Below are 16,657 nucleotides of genomic sequence, written 5' to 3'. Positions count from 1 at the left end.
TCTAAGTTTTTTCCTGTAACTACCTATGCCATTAAACAACATTAAACAATATGGAAGATCATTAAATAACATAAAACTTAAACAACATTAAACAATATTAAACAACATGAAACTTAAACAACATTAAAAAATAACATTTAACAACATGAAACTTAAACAACATTAAAAAAAAAAAACATTTAACAACATAAAACTTAAACGCCTAGTGCACGTTTCTTTTGGCCCAAAGTTTTGCAAAGTTACTCACATATCGACATGTGGTACTCGAAATTCAAGACGTAAAATATTGAGATTCCAACTCAAAAATTATTGACATTCCATCTCGAAAAATTATTGATGTAGTTTAATTTAAGTAACCATATTAATTCAATTAAAATAATAAATTATGTTTGACCCTATAGCCCTTTTACTCTCTCGGTTGGAGATGGTTTTTTGTCATAGCGGCTATGTTTGGCCTATGGCCCTCTGGCCCCTCAATTGGAGATGGTATGGTCATCTCCAACCGAAGGGTCTAGAAGGCCAAAGGGCCGAAAATAACCCGAAAACCGTCTCTAACTGAGGGCTAGGCCAAAGGGCTCGTGGGCCCCACTGGACAAAAAAGGGCCAAAAGGCCAACCTGTAATACCCTAAAAATTTAAATATATGAAAATGCATAGAAAAATAAAAAATAAATCGATTTATGGGTATGAAAAATTGAATTGAGAACTTTTAAAGTTTTGTTTCCAGAAATTATTATAAATTATGTTGTGAAATTTATCGTTAAGTTTAAAAGAGTAACGTAATTATACGAGGACATATTTGATCCTTATATATTTCAAACTATTTCTTGGCATTTTTGGATAAAGCTCGATCTCAAGAGCGTGTAGGCAAAAACTGTCTGCAAAATGGAGTTATAATGAATGAAATAGAAACGAACAAAGATAGGGGCAAAATAGTCATTTTGTTATGAATTATGGAAGTCTCCATAATTATGGGAGCCTTGTCATGAAAAAAAAAAGAAAAAAGAAAGGGCAGAAGCCACATGAATGGCTGAGAGAAGGGGAGGAACAATGAGAGAGGAAGTAAGAAAAATGGTGACCAATGGGGGAAAGAGACAAGAATAGTGAACCAATGGGGATGAGAAACAAGGAAGGGAAAGGAGGAAGGTGAGAAGGAAGGGAAACCGGTCCCTTCCCTTCCACCTGTTTGTCCTTCGTGACCCGGTTAGGACCCGGCCTCCCCGTGTGATTTTTCGACAGCATTGCGCCATTTCTCCGGCGAATTAGTACACCCCATCACTTGCATCCATCATCACGACTCTTCTTCTTCATTGTCCACCCATGGAACGATGGAAATTGACCTTGAAACTACAAAAACCCGTATAGTGGGTGCGGCGGGTTCGTGGTGGCAATACACCAAATTTGAAGGTAACTCCGACCACCACCACTACCAATGGACTCCTAGTGAACCCAAGAACATGTCCCAAGCCTTGGTTGGGGCGGCAGAGAACCGGTGGTGACAGATTGAACCACCCAAATTCTAGAGTTTCCAACGAGTTTGAGTGAAATTAGAGCTTTTCACGGCCGAGTTGGACTTCAACCTGGGTATAAAAGTTGTTCCCCTTAATTTGCTTTACATTTCTATAAATTTTGGAAATTTTTAAAAATTTTTCCGACGAGTCTAGGCGGCCGACCGCATCCCACAGTGGCGCATGGTCAGTGAGCTGACACTGCGTTTTTAATGTGAATTTCGTTATTCCAATTATGTTTTTTGTATCAATTTAACGTGTTTTGATTGTTAACACAAATTTTGGATATTTTGATTAATTGAATATTTTTCGGAATTGATTTTACTATTGAATTGTGAATTACGAAATGCTTGATCCCGCTCAAGGGTACGTAGGCAGTTTAACAGCGTTAGATGCAGCCTTAAATACTTGAAAATTAATCTTTTGTTGAGAAGTAGTTTTAATAGAAGAAATTGAGGATAAAATTGATAGTTGAATCATATGTTTTAGAAGTTTTAAAATATTGTTATAGAAATGTGAGGAATGAAGGAATTTAGATAAAGAATCGCAATTAATGGTAGTTAAAGCAACAAGAGTTTAATTTGGCCTATCACCGAATTTATTTCCTGGAAAAAGTAAATTTTCAGGGCAAAGTGTTACAAATGGTAGCAGGGCAAATGATCCAACTTTACAATATGCAATATTCTAGAGTCCTTGTTATTGTGAATTAAGATATGCATTGTGGTTGCATTATGTCATAATTTTTATGAATGATGTGGCATTTATGTGGTATATATATGAGATACATATATGATTTGCATTGTGATTGTGATGCAATTTCCATGGTGATTATGAAATTTTGTTAGTGGGAATTATGATTGCATTGATATTGCATTATTCCCTGAGTTCTATGACTAATGAGTAAGTTATGTGGAATGCATAAATATATTGTGAATCGTAATGAATTGAATTGATTTGAATGGGAGTAGGAAAATTTTAAAATATTATATTCATGTTATAGCTTGAATATGAGCGTTTGATTAAAGTCTCGGATTAATCTTGAAATGGATTGATATTATATTATGCGTTAGGAGAGATTTGAAATGGTAAGATTTTTGTGAAATTGTGATAAGTAGATGGAAAAATTGTATTATACCTGTGCAGTTGAGAAATATTGAATTGGGCGAAAAGGCCCGTGGATGTTGATTTGGGCGAGATGGCCCGTGGATGTTGATTTGGGCTTGATAACCCGTGGAATGGGAGGAATGTTTGGTTGGGCAAAAAGAGCCCATGGATATTGATTTGGGCAAAAAAAGGCCTGAGGATGTGTGATTGGGCAAAGTGGCCCGTGAACAATGACTTGGGCGAAATAACCCCTAAAATGTGAAGGAATGGATGAGTGGGCACAAAGACCCAATGTTTTCGGGGAGAAGCTCCACATGTGGGTTGTGAGAATGAATTATTGAAGTGATAAAAAAAAATGTGTGATGTGTATTGGCCAGGTATATTACAATCTTTTCCAGCCTACTAGTCATTGATTGAGATAAAAAGAAAATAATGGTGAAATCATTGTTTTGACGATGATAAGTATGGCTAGAAAATTTCAAATCTTTTGGCCAATGAAAATTGTGGTTGGAAATTTTAGTACTTATTAAAGTCATGATGATTTATCAAATGAGAATAAAATTATAAACTGTGGTTATGGTTGAGTATGATATTTGGAATGGTGAAAATATCATATGGATTTCTTCATTTATTATTGGTGAACATGAATGAAAATATGGAATGAGATTTTGAGTTCGTTTAATATAAATGTTTTCCCAGTAGAGTTTTTGCGTTGATGAAAAGAATAGTTGGGAAAAGTTATAATTGCAAATTTGATTGGTTTGGTTACCATAGTTATGGGTGGTTATTGTTGAATTTGATATTACGAACAAAATTGATGACGAGCACATATTCTCATGGTTGTGTGATTAATAAGGTTTAGTTGTTGGCCAATGGAGTTGTAATATATTTAAATTTTTCTCCTTTGGTTGATGGAATGTGAATATTACTCTAGATGTCCGAGTCACTTATTTACTCGATATGTGACTGCATTTTTAAGTAATTTAAAAGAGAAACAATTGAAAGAAAGCTTTAGTTAAAAAAATAAAAAAATAAAAAATAAAAAATAAAAACGAGAGAGAGAGAGAGAAGAAGAAGAAGGTTTCTAAATTTACTATGGGTAATTTAGTTTAGTTGTGAAAATGAAGGAAATCATAGAATGAGGCTTTATGTTGGTGGTGTTGCGAATTTGGTTTTAAATTTCTTTCCTTTACCCAGTGAGTGTGATTAGAAACTCCACTGATTTTGGGTTGGAAATTTTGATATTTAATTTGCCAATTATAACGTCTTGGGTTGGAAATTTTGGTATTTACTTAGCCACTGATGATTATGGCTTGCATTTATGGTATCTCTTTGGCTGATGATGGTTATGGCTGAAGTTTATGATCATTGTTTTGAGGGTGATGCATATGGAAACAGAAAAAAAATTTCTGACGTATAGTATTGCCAATGATTGTGATTATTATGCTAGTATTTATTTTAGGTCATGAAAAGTATGGCTTGATGAGGATATTTATTCTGCCAATGAATGTGACTGGGAATCTGAAACTGTGGGTAATAATCACGATTGTTATTCGTTGATTTACTTATTTTCAGAGCTTGAATAAAATCACAAACTAAGATTATGATTTTATTCACCATAAAAGAAATGGTGGAAATAGTTCTAATTTCTTTTCGTAACTCGATGGTTGAAATCTCAAGGATGAGATTTACTTTAACGGGGGATGAATGTAATACCTTGAAAATTTAAATATATGAAAATGTAGAGAAAAATCGAAAATAAATCGATTTATGGATATGAAAAATTGAATTGAGAACTTTTAAAGTTTTGTTTCCAGAAATTATTATAAATTATGTTGTGAAATTTATCATTAAGTTTAAAAGATTAATGTAATTATACAAGGACGTATTTTATCCTCATATATTCCAGACTATTTCTTGGCATTTTTGGATAAAGCTCGATGTGACAGCCCGTTCCAGATTTTCGAACCGTAGGGGTGAAATGACGGTTTTGCCCCTAGTATGTTTGTTTCGTTGTGTGGTTGTTTTTGAGCTTGGTTTGGCTGGTTGTGGACCACACACACTTCCCCACACCCCCTCACCCTTTCCCTGTCCCGTGCCCTGTCCCTTTCCCTCTCTCTCTCTCTCTCTTTCTCTCTCTCCCATTTCCATTCCCACACGTACGGACACACCCAAAGACACACCAAATCTTCACAGATCGAGGAAACAAATTACATATTCATGCTCGTGAGGTTCGTAGGAGTTTAACCATACCCATTTCAGGTAAGGATACCTTCGTTTTCACGTTGAACTCGGGATACCCCGATTTGGTCACTGTTCATGCACACGTTAATTCTTGTGTTTTTGGGAATTTCAAGCTTGTAGGAAGTTTGGTGAGGTCCTTAGGAGGTTCGGGGTGGTTCATTTGAAGGTTTTGGACGTCGGGATCGTGAGTTACAAGGTTGGCCAGAGTTAGTGGTGTTTTCCCGGCGAGATTCCGTGTGTTTTAGCACTTGAAATGGTATGGATTTGTTCCTCTCGTTGTAAGCTTCATTTTGGTACCAATTTTGTGAAATTTGGTTGAAAAACGAAGAAGTTACAAGGTTTTGAAAATTACCCAGTTTTCCGACGCCCGCGACGGCGCCGGAGCCTCGCCGAAGAAGACAACGGAATATTCCATCAGTTTGGACGGAATATTCCTAACGGCGTTACCGGAATCCGTTAAAGTTAACGGAATATTCCTGACGACGTTAACTGACGCCGTCAGTGTGCCAGGCACGTGCTTGCGCGTGGCTGGCGCGTGTGGCGGTGGAAATTTTTTCTAAAAATATGGGGATGTTCCTGAGGTTGAGTTGATCACGTTGGTGTATTCATACACCCCATTTGAGCATTGTATGAGAAGTTATTTCGTGATGTTGGTTATGTGTTTTAAAATTAACGTTTTTATAGTTGTTTCGCATATAGGTGAGACCTATCCCGAGGACGAGCGCGGTCACTCGAGGCAAGGGGGTTACGACCCTTCTACATACCAGTGAGTGAGCTTTTGGTTTTTCGTATATACCTATATACTTATACTTTTCCCAAAAAGTGAATGAAACGTTTATTCGTTTATATGCCATGCTTATTGTTTGCCATTTATTTACGCATTATTAGTTGCATATATTTATATGTGTATTGGTGTTGTGGACGCACAGGTAAGTGCCAGGTGAGTTATGATTTATGTTTATGTTCAGTAGTGATTTGAGATTCATAGAGAACTCATAACCTGCACCCCCGGTGTTAGTGCTCTCGCCGAAAGTTGGGCACAGTCCTTCACGTGATGTTCACCTCCCACGCCACACGCTCATCTTGGATCCAAGTTAGGTGCACAGTCCTGTCGTACAGACTACTTTAGGTGGTTTCGACTTGTAGGTGACGCGCGATTATTCGCCCAGTCTTCACGTGATCGTAGCACTTGAGCGTACTTATTATACACCCAGTCCTGTCATACAGACCACTTTAGGTGGTTTCGACTCGTGTGTAGGTATAATTAGTGAGATGGAGATTTGAGCTCTAGATTCAGCCATACAGGTCACGATAGGTGACTCCGGCTGACAGATTACATGGCATTGATTGACATTACTTGAGCACTTGCATTTTATTTCGAGGCTTTTGGCATGACATATTTCCGAGCATGATATATATATATATATATATATATATGTATATTCTATTTTTCTGGGAAGTATACAGGTTTTACGGCGAGGGGTTAGAACTTGTTTATGAAATGGTTTTTGAAAAGCTTTGTTTTTGCCCACTCACACTTTCTGTTTTGCGCCCCTCCAGGTTCTAGTTGGCTAGCACTTTTGGTGGCTTCCTTGAGGATTTCCCCGGCATATCTGACAGATTATTACCAGTGTAGGACCACCTTTGGGTGTGTTTTTGTAACGTTATTTTCTCCCGGACTGCATTAGGTCTTCGAGCTTTGAACTTTGGTTTTCACACTCACGCTTGCACATGTATGCTCTTACTTTGTGTAAAGCTGGATTTTATTTATTCGTACTACTTTTATTATTATTTTATTAGCTTCCGCACTGTGCACATGGTTACGTCACTTCCACGTGACGGCCAGCATGCCCTGATCTCGATCGGGGTGTGTCACTCGATCTCAAGAGTGTGTAGGTGAAAACTGTTCGCCAAACGGAGTAATAACGTATGAAATAGAAACGAACGAAGATAGGGGCAAAATATTCATTTCCTTATAACTTCTGGAAGTCTAGATAATTATAGGAGCCTTGTCTTGAATTAAAAAAAAAAAAAAAAAAAAAAAAAGAAAAAAAAAAGAAAGAAAGGGCGGAAGCCACGGGAGTGGCTGAGAGAATGGGAGGAACAATGAGAGAGGAAGGAAGAAAGGGGGTGACCAATGGGGCAAAGAGAGAAGAATAGTGAACCAATGGGGATGAGAAACAAGGAGGGGAAAGAAGGGAGGTGAGAAGGAGGGGAAACTGGTCCCTTCCCTTCCACCCGTTTGTTCTTTGTGACCCGGTTAGGACCCGGCCTCCTAGTGTGATTTTTTGACGGTGTTGCACCATTTCTCTGGTGAATTAGTACACCCCATCACCTGCATCCATCATCACGACTCTTCTTCTTCATTGTCCACCCATGGAACGATGGAAAATTGGCCTTGAAATTACAAAAACCCACATGATGGGTGCGGTGGGTTCGTGGTGGCAATACACCAAATTTAAAGGTAACTCCAACCACCACCACTACCAATGGACTCCTAGTGAACCCAAGAACATGTCCCAAGCCTTGGTTGGGGTGGTGGAGCACCGGTGGCGACGGATTGAACCACCAAAATTCTAGGGTTTTCGACGGGTTTGAGTGAAATTGGGGCTTTTCCCGGCTGAGTTAGACTTCAGCCCAGGTATAAAAGTTGTTCCCCTTAACTTGCTCTACATTTCTATAAAATTTGGAAATTTTTAGAAATTGTGAAATTTTCCGACGAGTCGAGGCGTCTGATCGCCACCTACGGCGGCTCGTGGTCAGTGATCAGACATTGCATTTTTATGCGAATTTCATTATTCAAATTATTTTTTTGGTATCTATTTGACGTGTTTTGATTATTAACACAAATGTTAGATATTTTGATTAATTGAATATTTTTTGAAATTGGTTTGGTTATTGAATTGTGAACTATGAAAGGCTTGATCCCGCTCAAGGGTATGTAGGCAGTCTAACAGAGTTAGATGCAGCCTTAATTACTCGAAAATTAATCTTTTGTTGAGAAGTGGTTTTAATAGAAGAAATTGAGGATAAAATTGTTAAGTGAATAATATGTTTTAGAAGTTTTAAAATATGGTTATAGAAATATGAGGAATTAAGGAATTTAGATAAAAAATCGCGATTAATTGTAGTTAAAGCAATAAGAGTTTAATTTGGCCTATCAACGAATTTATTTTCCGAAAAAAGTAAATTTTCGAGGCGGGGCATTACACAACCAGCCAGCCTAAACCAATCAGCCCCGGGCCGGGCTAAAATTCAAATTTGCAATGGTCAGCTAGCAGTTATTTAATTTTTTTTTTTTTTTTTTTCAAAATTTGTTTTAAAGATTGTAAAAATTCTTTTTTTTCCCCTCTAACTTCCAACACCATTAAACATTAAATAACATTAAGTAACATGAAACACATTAAACAATATTAAACACATTAAATAACATTAAACAACATAAAAATTATACAACATAAAAATAAAACATTTAACAACGTGAAACTTAAACAACATTTTAAAAAACATTTAACAACATAAAACTTAAACACTTACTCCATGCTTCTTTTGGCCCAAATATGTGCAACAAGATCCTGTTGTAGGTACTTGTTCGTGGCACGGGAATGTATCATTTTATAGCGTCTCATGTACTCATTTAAAGAGATATTACCAATTCTTGAATTGAAAGGCATATTAGGCCCATCATACATTTTTGCACGAGCCATTCTTGATCTATTTAGATCGTCTTGGTCATCTTCAGACTTTCCATCAATATACCCATCTTGCTCATCCTCCATAATCGTGTTATGTAATATGATGCAAGACATCATGATGGAGTCCAAATTGTCTCGACTCCACCCTTTTGCCGGTTCACTGATGATCTTCCACTGTGCTTGTAGAATACCGAAAGGTCTCTCAACATCTTTCCGGTATGCCTCTTGGTGTAAGGTAAACAACTTTTTGACGTCATTCGCAGGGTTTGGAATTGCTTGGACAAGTGTCGCCCACTTTGGGTAGATGCCATTTGCCAAGTAATATCCCACATTGTAGTAATGGTCGTTGATGTAGTAGTCAAGTTGAGGTGCTTTACCTTCCGTCAGCCTATTGAAAATGGGTGAACACCCAAGAACTATAATGTCATTTTGGGATCTAGGGACTCGAAAGAAAGCATGCCAGATCCATGTGTCATACGAGCCAACCACCTCTAATACAACAGTTGGCTTTGTCGACCTTCTGCATAAGCTTCCTTGCCATTAGGTGAGACAGGTCTTCCACGGAAACCCACAGTCCTCAGCTTTGCGGTCATTAGACTGCATGATGGGATAGTTCATCAAATTGGCATGTGTCATCGCTTTGTTTTGTGGTTTGTAAGAGCGACCAGCAACAGAGCCACCCCATTGAGGTTGTTCCTTAGTTGGCTGACACACCATGGCTGCTGCTCTATTTTGTGTGTTGTGCCATGCTTCATCTTCTTCATCAGACTCATCATCTTTTCGTCTTATATGCGCCTATTTTTCTTCCAATTTGGAATTGGATTAGGACCCCTTGTTGGAATTCATTGCAAACTTGAATTGAAATAGATTGAATTCAAAGGTGTGTGAATTATAGTCCAATATCCACCCTATTTATAGCCCAAAAAAAATTCAAATCTAACAGCTAGCTGACGTCACTTAGTTGTTGGATTTAAATTTAAGTTGTTTTTAAATAATAAATTATGTTTGGCCCTCGGTTGGAGACAATTTTTTGTGACAAGGCTAAAACGAGCCCTATGACCTTTTGACCCTCGGTCGAAGATAGTAAAAAATATGGCACTGCATTGTTCATTAAAATATTAATTTATTGGAAGACCAGATGATTAAAACGAACTTTCTGACTAACCTTCAGTTAAAGATGGCCTAAAAAAATAACCTGATACTGTTTATTAAAATATTAATTTTTTGAAGAACTAGAGATAAATGAGGCTTGACCCTCCTTCACTTGAAGATAACCTTAGAAGGGCGGGTCCGGATCAGTGTCCGCCGACTCCCGCCTCAACAAGTTTTGAGTTTGAGTTTTTAAATTTCCCTCACTCTTTCGGATTTTATTCGAAAACCCGCCCACACTTGTCCATTTCCAGATCTTCACTCAGATTTCTTCCATCTCAATCTCCTAACATTTCCCAGATTCAAAAAAGGTCAGTAATCTGTTTATCCCCTAATTACGTTTTTAAATTTCAATTACTCTTGTTTTTATCATATCCGCGCATCTAGGGTTTAATCTCCAGTTGAGATTTCCTAATTTAACACTAATATGCAGCTTTTTTTTTTTTTCAAATTTAGAGTGTTTTCGCTTTGTAATTGGCTAATTTTCTTTGTTTCGTTTGGATCAGAGGGTGGAGAATCCTTTTTTTTTTTTTTGGCGAGCAGAAGAACTGGGGTTTTTAGGGTTTCGAGATTTTGAAGTTGAATGCTTAATTTGGTTGGTTAGATTTCGATTTTGTTATCCTTCTGCAATTGAATTGCACTATGAGTAGTGATAATTCGACCGATGGGTTTTACAAATCCCGACGGGTTCTCGGTGATTTGACCAACCGGCCCATAAAAAGGGGGTTTTCGATGATTTCAGCTGATTCGGGTACTAAATCTCTAAATGCAGTTGGTAAAAATGTTGATTGCGAACATAGGGGTTCAAAAGTTGCAAAGCAAGTGTTTTTAGGGGTTGAGGATTTAGTAAGAGAGAAATGCGAGAAAAAAACCGGAGTAGATTGTAACCCTGAAGCTTTATCTTCGCCAAAGGGCACTCAAGAATCTGTGTTTTCACCTACTTATAGTGACATTGATGATTCCTCGAATGACAACAGTGATTCTGTTACCTTGACGATGTCTAATGATATTGGGGAAAAGTCCAGTGACAGTGGAGCTAATGCTAGCGAAGTCGGCGATGCATTGATTGATAATGCGTCGTCCATTGCTTCAATTTCAAAATGCTCAGGAATGTGCAAGAATGATTGTTGTGGTGGCGGGGAGAAATGTCAATACAAGAAAGTGGGACATATTTCAGAAATTAATCAAAGCGTTCCTCTATATGAAGGATTAGTCACTGTTGTTCATGGTAATGACGAAAAGGGTCTTGGTGTTGGTCAAGTGGCAGCAACCAAATATGGTTCTAATGAGTGGTCGATGTTGCCTAGGTCGCAAAATTGCTCGAAAGTCCATGAATTTGAGAAGTTGGAAAGATGCACGGCTCTTAAGGGTGGTGGCAGTGCTGATTTGAGTGTAGGTGATGACTTGCTCAAAGATTGCTCTTGTTCGTTTTGCTTAAAAGGTATTACAACTCTTGGTTATGTTAGTTTTTATAACTGATTGCGTGTGATATGGACGTTAAAATGTAGACTAACATAAGTTTGGTTCTTTTGGAATCTGATTATCAGCTGCTCACATCTTGTCAGACCTCCAATACCAGGATATCAAGGGTCGAATTGGTGGTGAGTTTGTGCAGAATGTGTAGGAAATGTTGCTATGGTGAAACATCTTAAGATGTCTTCGACTATTCTTTCCATTCTTCAATATTTTACTGTTCAGTAATTCAATTTTAGCCTTTCAATTGTTGGTACGTTTGTGTAGACTCTGTGAAATGTAACTGTGGTGGGAAGAGAGATATTGTTGTTTTTCCCTTTTACTTTGAAATATTTATTGTTCATTAATTCTACATTTTATCTTTAGCACTGAAGAAGAGTAAAAGAGAAGTGAACGTATTGGTTGAGAAAAGTGTCAAGGGAAAAGAGAGTGATACCAAGGGACGACTACACCCAAACAAAGTGTCAAAACTTGAATATGATCTCTCAAGTCAGTGGAGATCACTCTTTCTTAACATGGAGGATGTGCTTGTTCATGAAAGCAACCATCTTGTGAGTATAACTTTGTTTACTATGGCCTGGCTTGCACTTTCTTTGGGAAGAAACTTTCTTATCGTTTTTATTTTTCCTAATTTGGAGAATCTTTCTTATGCTAATGATCCATAGACTTTTCACCACATCCTATTGTTGGCCATAAGGCAGTGGAGGAAAACCCAGATTTACGTGACTAATTAGTTTGGTGTATACCTGTGTTAGTGGTTCCGATAGTCAACCTAATTTTGTAAAATCATTATATTGGAGATTAATTTTTTTGTTAACTGCTGACTTTTCCTTTTGGAGGTCTTAATGTGATTAATTCTCTGGTTTCTGTTTGGCAGCAAGACAGTTATGTCACGCTAAAAAATTTGAGGGACGACTGCAAGACAGAGCTTGAAGTTACCAGTGGAATGCCTTCCGAGAAACAATAGTCTGTTTCGGGTGCTTGTGTTATTGTAAGATTGTTCGTCACTTTAGTTTGTGTCTACTTGTGCATGTGCACCCATGTATTCATGTAATGTTGTTAGGAAGAATGTTTCTTCCCCAACTTCAAAACCTAGGAAGCCTGTTTTCTTTGTCTTACCATTTTTCTTAATAAACTGTAAACGTTCATCAAATTCGTGTAATATCATTTAGATTACTCCTTGCTTGGACAAACCTGTCATGAAGCATGATAACTTTGCCATTTTCGACCCTTATTTGGCTCAGAATTGTCATTTGAACAAGCCTTGGTAGTGAGTTCTCATATTCACTGGTTTTCCTTTTTGTTGATTGAAGTTAACTTTTTCTTATGCTTATAAATGAACGAGTGATTAAAAAAACCTGAAAGAATTTGAGAGATTCGAATATCTGTTACTGTTGGCAACGTCAAAAGAAAGAGATGCTGCTATCGTTTAACAGCGTTGTCTTGTCTGCTGCAATGAAATAAATAATGATGCTATGATATTGTGAGATTGAATGCTGCCGTCTTTTGGTTTCCAAGTTGAATTGCTGATGTTTTATCAATGTTACTGAGAGTAGAAAATCATACAAGGAATTATGTTTCAGTGATATCTTTTTGTTTGCCATGATTCACAATGTTGACATTGCACTAGTTTCCGTCTTTACTCAGTAGGAAGCACAAGAGTTTCTATGATTGCTCCCCACGGTTTGCGTTGGCATAGTTTCGTTGGAAGGGCCACAACTTTTTACTATATATTTTCTTGCTTGACATGGCTTGATGCCGATAAAAGATGTTCTGCAATATGTTTAGAATTGCATTGCTGCATTTACAATTTAACATTATCGGATGTCAAGATTGTAGATGAATTGCCTTTTTGTTCAGTTTATTTACGTACTACAGTTTCAGCTGAGAGACTTTGGGTTGGAGTTTCAAATCCTCTACAACCCTATCGCTAACCAAAATCGGGAATGATAAGAACGAGTCACTCTTATTCCGGGTTTTCCCTTTCTTGTATCAATGAATCACAAATTACATGAGCCCTACACGAAATTGGGAATAACATTCCTAATTTGTAAGGAATATGATTCTTCATAGCTTTCCATCCCTTGGATAGATAGAGGGGAGGGCAGAGCTTTTGGTTTGTCATGTTATCAAAGAGTTGAACAATGGTTTTTCGTGCTGTCAAAGAGTTGAATAGTGAAAATAGATGGCGAGTGCCTAATCGAATTGATCGGATCATGTAGGAACAAGGTTCAAGTCTACCGGATCCTTGCTCATTCTGATTTTCTTAATCCGATTTCAAGTATGTGAACATGCATATTAGGGAATTAGTTTGACAAATTTTAAAGTCTATTTCATCAAGTGACAAATAGTCTACATATAGAACAACCAACATTATATACTTGGTAAAGTTGACACTCCTAAAGTCAACAGTATTTTTTCTTTTGTATTTGGTGGTCAATTATACAAGTTGGTTGAAATGGTTGGTAACTATCATGCTACATTGAGAATGGTGCGGTTTGACCGGTCTTCTTTTAAAACTATTTGAGCCTTACTATCTAGCCCATGAAGTGTATCAAAGGGAAAGAACTCGTCTTATAAAAGGCCCTCATTTAGAGTGAACCACAATACATCCTTATGTTCCTATGCATTTGTGCGCTTTTACGTTGAAACGCTCGCTGGCTTTGGTCTGTCTTATACATCAGAGGAAAGATTGACCGTCACCACACTGGTACATCTTTGACGGCAAATTTTCTCTCTCGTTCAGATCAACATGGTACATTTCTGGCTCCGTCGCCCTGCCAGGCACAGACCCCTTCCGCACCCTAGGTCAATTGCCAAACAAACATCTTCCACGCAAAAGTCCGTCAAGAAAGACGAATGATATCTTGTCTGGCTAAGACACGACCAAATTAATGGAAAACATGACCCGACCAAGTCCAACACGCACATGCATGAGAGACATTGAGACATGAGCGATGCCAAACCCTCAACCCTAAACCAAAAAACTATACAAAAAAAATTAGTACAAATGTCTGGAAAGGTTAGCATACAAACAACAAAGTGAACAAAATGTAAACAGAGAGGGATGTGCGGATGCAATGAATATGTCCTCATACATTATACGTGGAGACTCAATGGCAGATGGAGCCTTCCGTCGATACTCCTTTCAATTCTTACTCATCTTCACGTCTATCATCAGAGTTAAAGTTTAATGAGTGATGTTAGCGAGATTATATTTTAATAAATTACATTGTAACAAATAAAGGTATGACTGACCACTTCTCAAATAGAAGTGCTACAATGCCGTCTACTAAATGTAGTTTCATCTTTATTCGGATTTAAAATCTCTTACTTACAAGTAAATATGAATATCACTAAATAGTAACTCTAAGTCGGAGACCAATTTGTTTGTTAGATATGACCCAATATTGCATATATACCTTTTTGTTTTTCACAAATAAGTCTGCACCCCTTTATAATTAATAGAAGAAAAAGAGTACAACTTTAGAGACAAGACTAGGAGAGTAAAACTTCCAATGCAACTAGAAGTGCATGTGTGTTGTGAGAATTGGATCCACTCTAAACCTTAGTATCTGGAGTTTAGGAATTCCAAAATTTAGGTCTTTGATTTGTGTGGAAAAGAGATCAAAGTCATTGGTTTGTGTGAGATGAGACATCGAAATAAGTTAATAGGAACTGTCGAATTCAATTTGTGTGGCCCAGATTTGTGAATCCCTGAACTCCAAACACTAAGGTCTGGAGTGGATCCAATTCTGTATATTGCGTAAATCCAAAGTGAAATCCACGAAGGCAACAACGTCTGACCACGTCAAAGCAGGCCCTTAGATTCATTTGAGTAGGTCCCATTCGGTGCCATGCCATCGCTTCTATAACATGCAACCTTTCTGCAGACCTTACTAGCATCTCAATTCTCAGACTCCCTTACTAGTCCTTAACACATCTTTATTTTATTATGTCCGTCATTTTTATTTAATTTATTCAATTCGACAACTAATGATATGTAAGAAACTAAAAAGGACATGTGACCTTACTCATTTTTTTTGGATGTTTAGTCTGTTGACATATTAGGCTTAACTTACCTACAACAATGTGTAGTACACAAATATATTACACAATTATCCCAAAAATATAGAAGCCAACTTTGCTCGGGCGTTGAGAAAAACTTACCTGTACCGGTTGTAATATACACTTTTTCTTATCCTCTTACGATTCTCATGTAACTATGTGATTATTACTTTTTATGAGAACCAAGATAATGAATAAACTCATTAGATGTAGGGTCATTTTTCTAGCAATAAATGCATGAAGCTACACACGTTTGGAACATCCAATTCGAGTTTGAACTTCCACAAATATACTTTTTTGGGGTCACCGACTTTGCAGGTTTGGCGTACCGTTTGATTAAGAGGCCAAAAAAATGTTGTTGCCTCATGTAGTACTTGAATTGTCCAAAACATATGATTAATTAGTTTATCATCAATGTAAGGTGAGGTGCATCCTATACTTGAAAAAAAAAAAAAACATTACAATTTATAAACAAGGACTTAAAATTCAATACTCTTTAATTTGCATCATGAATGGTCAATCTAAGTAGAGGGACAGGTTGGATTGGCTCATTGCTTAGCGAGATGAAGGCAAATTGGCCTTTGGCCAACTCCAAGAATCCAAATTTCCACTCCACACATATATCCATCCATCCATCTCTACCCCTTCTTTCTTTCTTTCTTTCTTTCTTTCTTTCCAACCTTTCATCATATGCATGAACCCCTGCGCCGCAATTGGGGATATCTTGTCCCTCTCAAACTGTCGTCACTCCTTACATAATTATTGATTACGCCCTCCAACCAATCCAATCCCACCCAACCAACCATGAAGCCAAATGCAAACAACCGAACTATATGCCATCTATAAGCAACTCTAATATTATTTATCAGTATGAATCTCCATTTAGTTCATTCGTCATTATTGAAACTGAATACATAATTGCTCGAGATGGGCGTATGTTAAAGAGACTTCCTCGAAGTGGGACTCTTCATGGACTTCTGTCACTCACAGTTTAATGTTAATTCTTGTGCCAACATTATAAAACATTATGCAGAAAAACATGAGGAGACATAAAGTTTATAGAGAGAGTTCTACTTTTGAAAGAGTCTCCTTAGCATTTCTCTTATAAAAAAATCTTAGACCTTGTTCAAATCATGTTTTGCTGCACTCTTTGCCCTGCCAAACACAGCTAGACGTTCTGAAGCACGCCCTCAACTCGACAAATGTCCATCCTTCCAACAAACATCCCACAAAACCTAAACTTTGCTCCAATGATCAACGTTATGACACCTTTGAATCCATCTCCAATATTGTTGAGAATGAATCCCACATTGATGAGAGGAGGGACTTTGTATGTGCTTATAAGTAAGTGGGGCTACTCCTCATATTGCCAATTGATTTTATGGTGGAACCTCAACTTTCTTCATATCACATCCTC

At 37.5% G+C, this 16,657-nt stretch overlaps 2 protein-coding genes across 2 annotated transcripts; one reads left to right on the top strand and one right to left on the bottom strand.

Moving 5' to 3' along the window:
- Nucleotides 1–8,388: 8,388 nt before the first annotated feature.
- On the bottom strand, nucleotides 8,389–9,143 carry LOC137719889 (uncharacterized). The gene is made up of 2 exons (XM_068458882.1): nucleotides 9,049–9,143; nucleotides 8,389–8,938 (listed from the first exon to the last, which is right to left on the bottom strand). The coding sequence occupies exons 1-2, from the start codon at nucleotides 9,141–9,143 to the stop codon at nucleotides 8,389–8,391; spliced, it is 645 nt and encodes a 214-aa protein (XP_068314983.1).
- Nucleotides 9,144–9,827: 684 nt separating this feature from the next.
- Nucleotides 9,828–12,353, top strand: LOC137721217 (uncharacterized). The gene is made up of 5 exons (XM_068460317.1): nucleotides 9,828–10,010; nucleotides 10,206–11,140; nucleotides 11,247–11,300; nucleotides 11,539–11,723; nucleotides 12,050–12,353. The coding sequence occupies exons 2-5, from the start codon at nucleotides 10,342–10,344 to the stop codon at nucleotides 12,137–12,139; spliced, it is 1,128 nt and encodes a 375-aa protein (XP_068316418.1). The 5' UTR covers nucleotides 9,828–10,010; nucleotides 10,206–10,341; the 3' UTR covers nucleotides 12,140–12,353.
- The last annotated feature ends 4,304 nt before the right edge of the window (nucleotides 12,354–16,657 follow it).

Source organism: Pyrus communis, chromosome 16 (assembly GCF_963583255.1).
Source record: "Pyrus communis chromosome 16, drPyrComm1.1, whole genome shotgun sequence".
NCBI classification, from domain to species: domain Eukaryota; kingdom Viridiplantae; phylum Streptophyta; class Magnoliopsida; order Rosales; family Rosaceae; genus Pyrus; species Pyrus communis.
This window is presented reverse-complemented; position numbering and strand designations above follow the sequence as displayed.

Excerpts from the sequence above, each read along its gene's own strand:
- LOC137721217 (XM_068460317.1), top strand. The coding sequence starts at position 10,342 with ATGAGTAGTGATAATTCGACCGATGGGTTTTACAAATCCCGACGGGTT. Across the intron at positions 11,301-11,538 it reads TATCAAGGGTCGAATTGGTG|CACTGAAGAAGAGTAAAAGA; the intron begins GTGAGTTTGTGC and ends TTTTATCTTTAG. Across the intron at positions 11,724-12,049 it reads TTCATGAAAGCAACCATCTT|CAAGACAGTTATGTCACGCT; the intron begins GTGAGTATAACT and ends TCTGTTTGGCAG.
- LOC137719889 (XM_068458882.1), bottom strand. The coding sequence starts at position 9,143 with ATGACCGCAAAGCTGAGGACTGTGGGTTTCCGTGGAAGACCTGTCTCA. Across the intron at positions 8,939-9,048 it reads GGTCGACAAAGCCAACTGTT|GCTGACGGAAGGTAAAGCAC; the intron begins GTATTAGAGGTG and ends CATTTTCAATAG.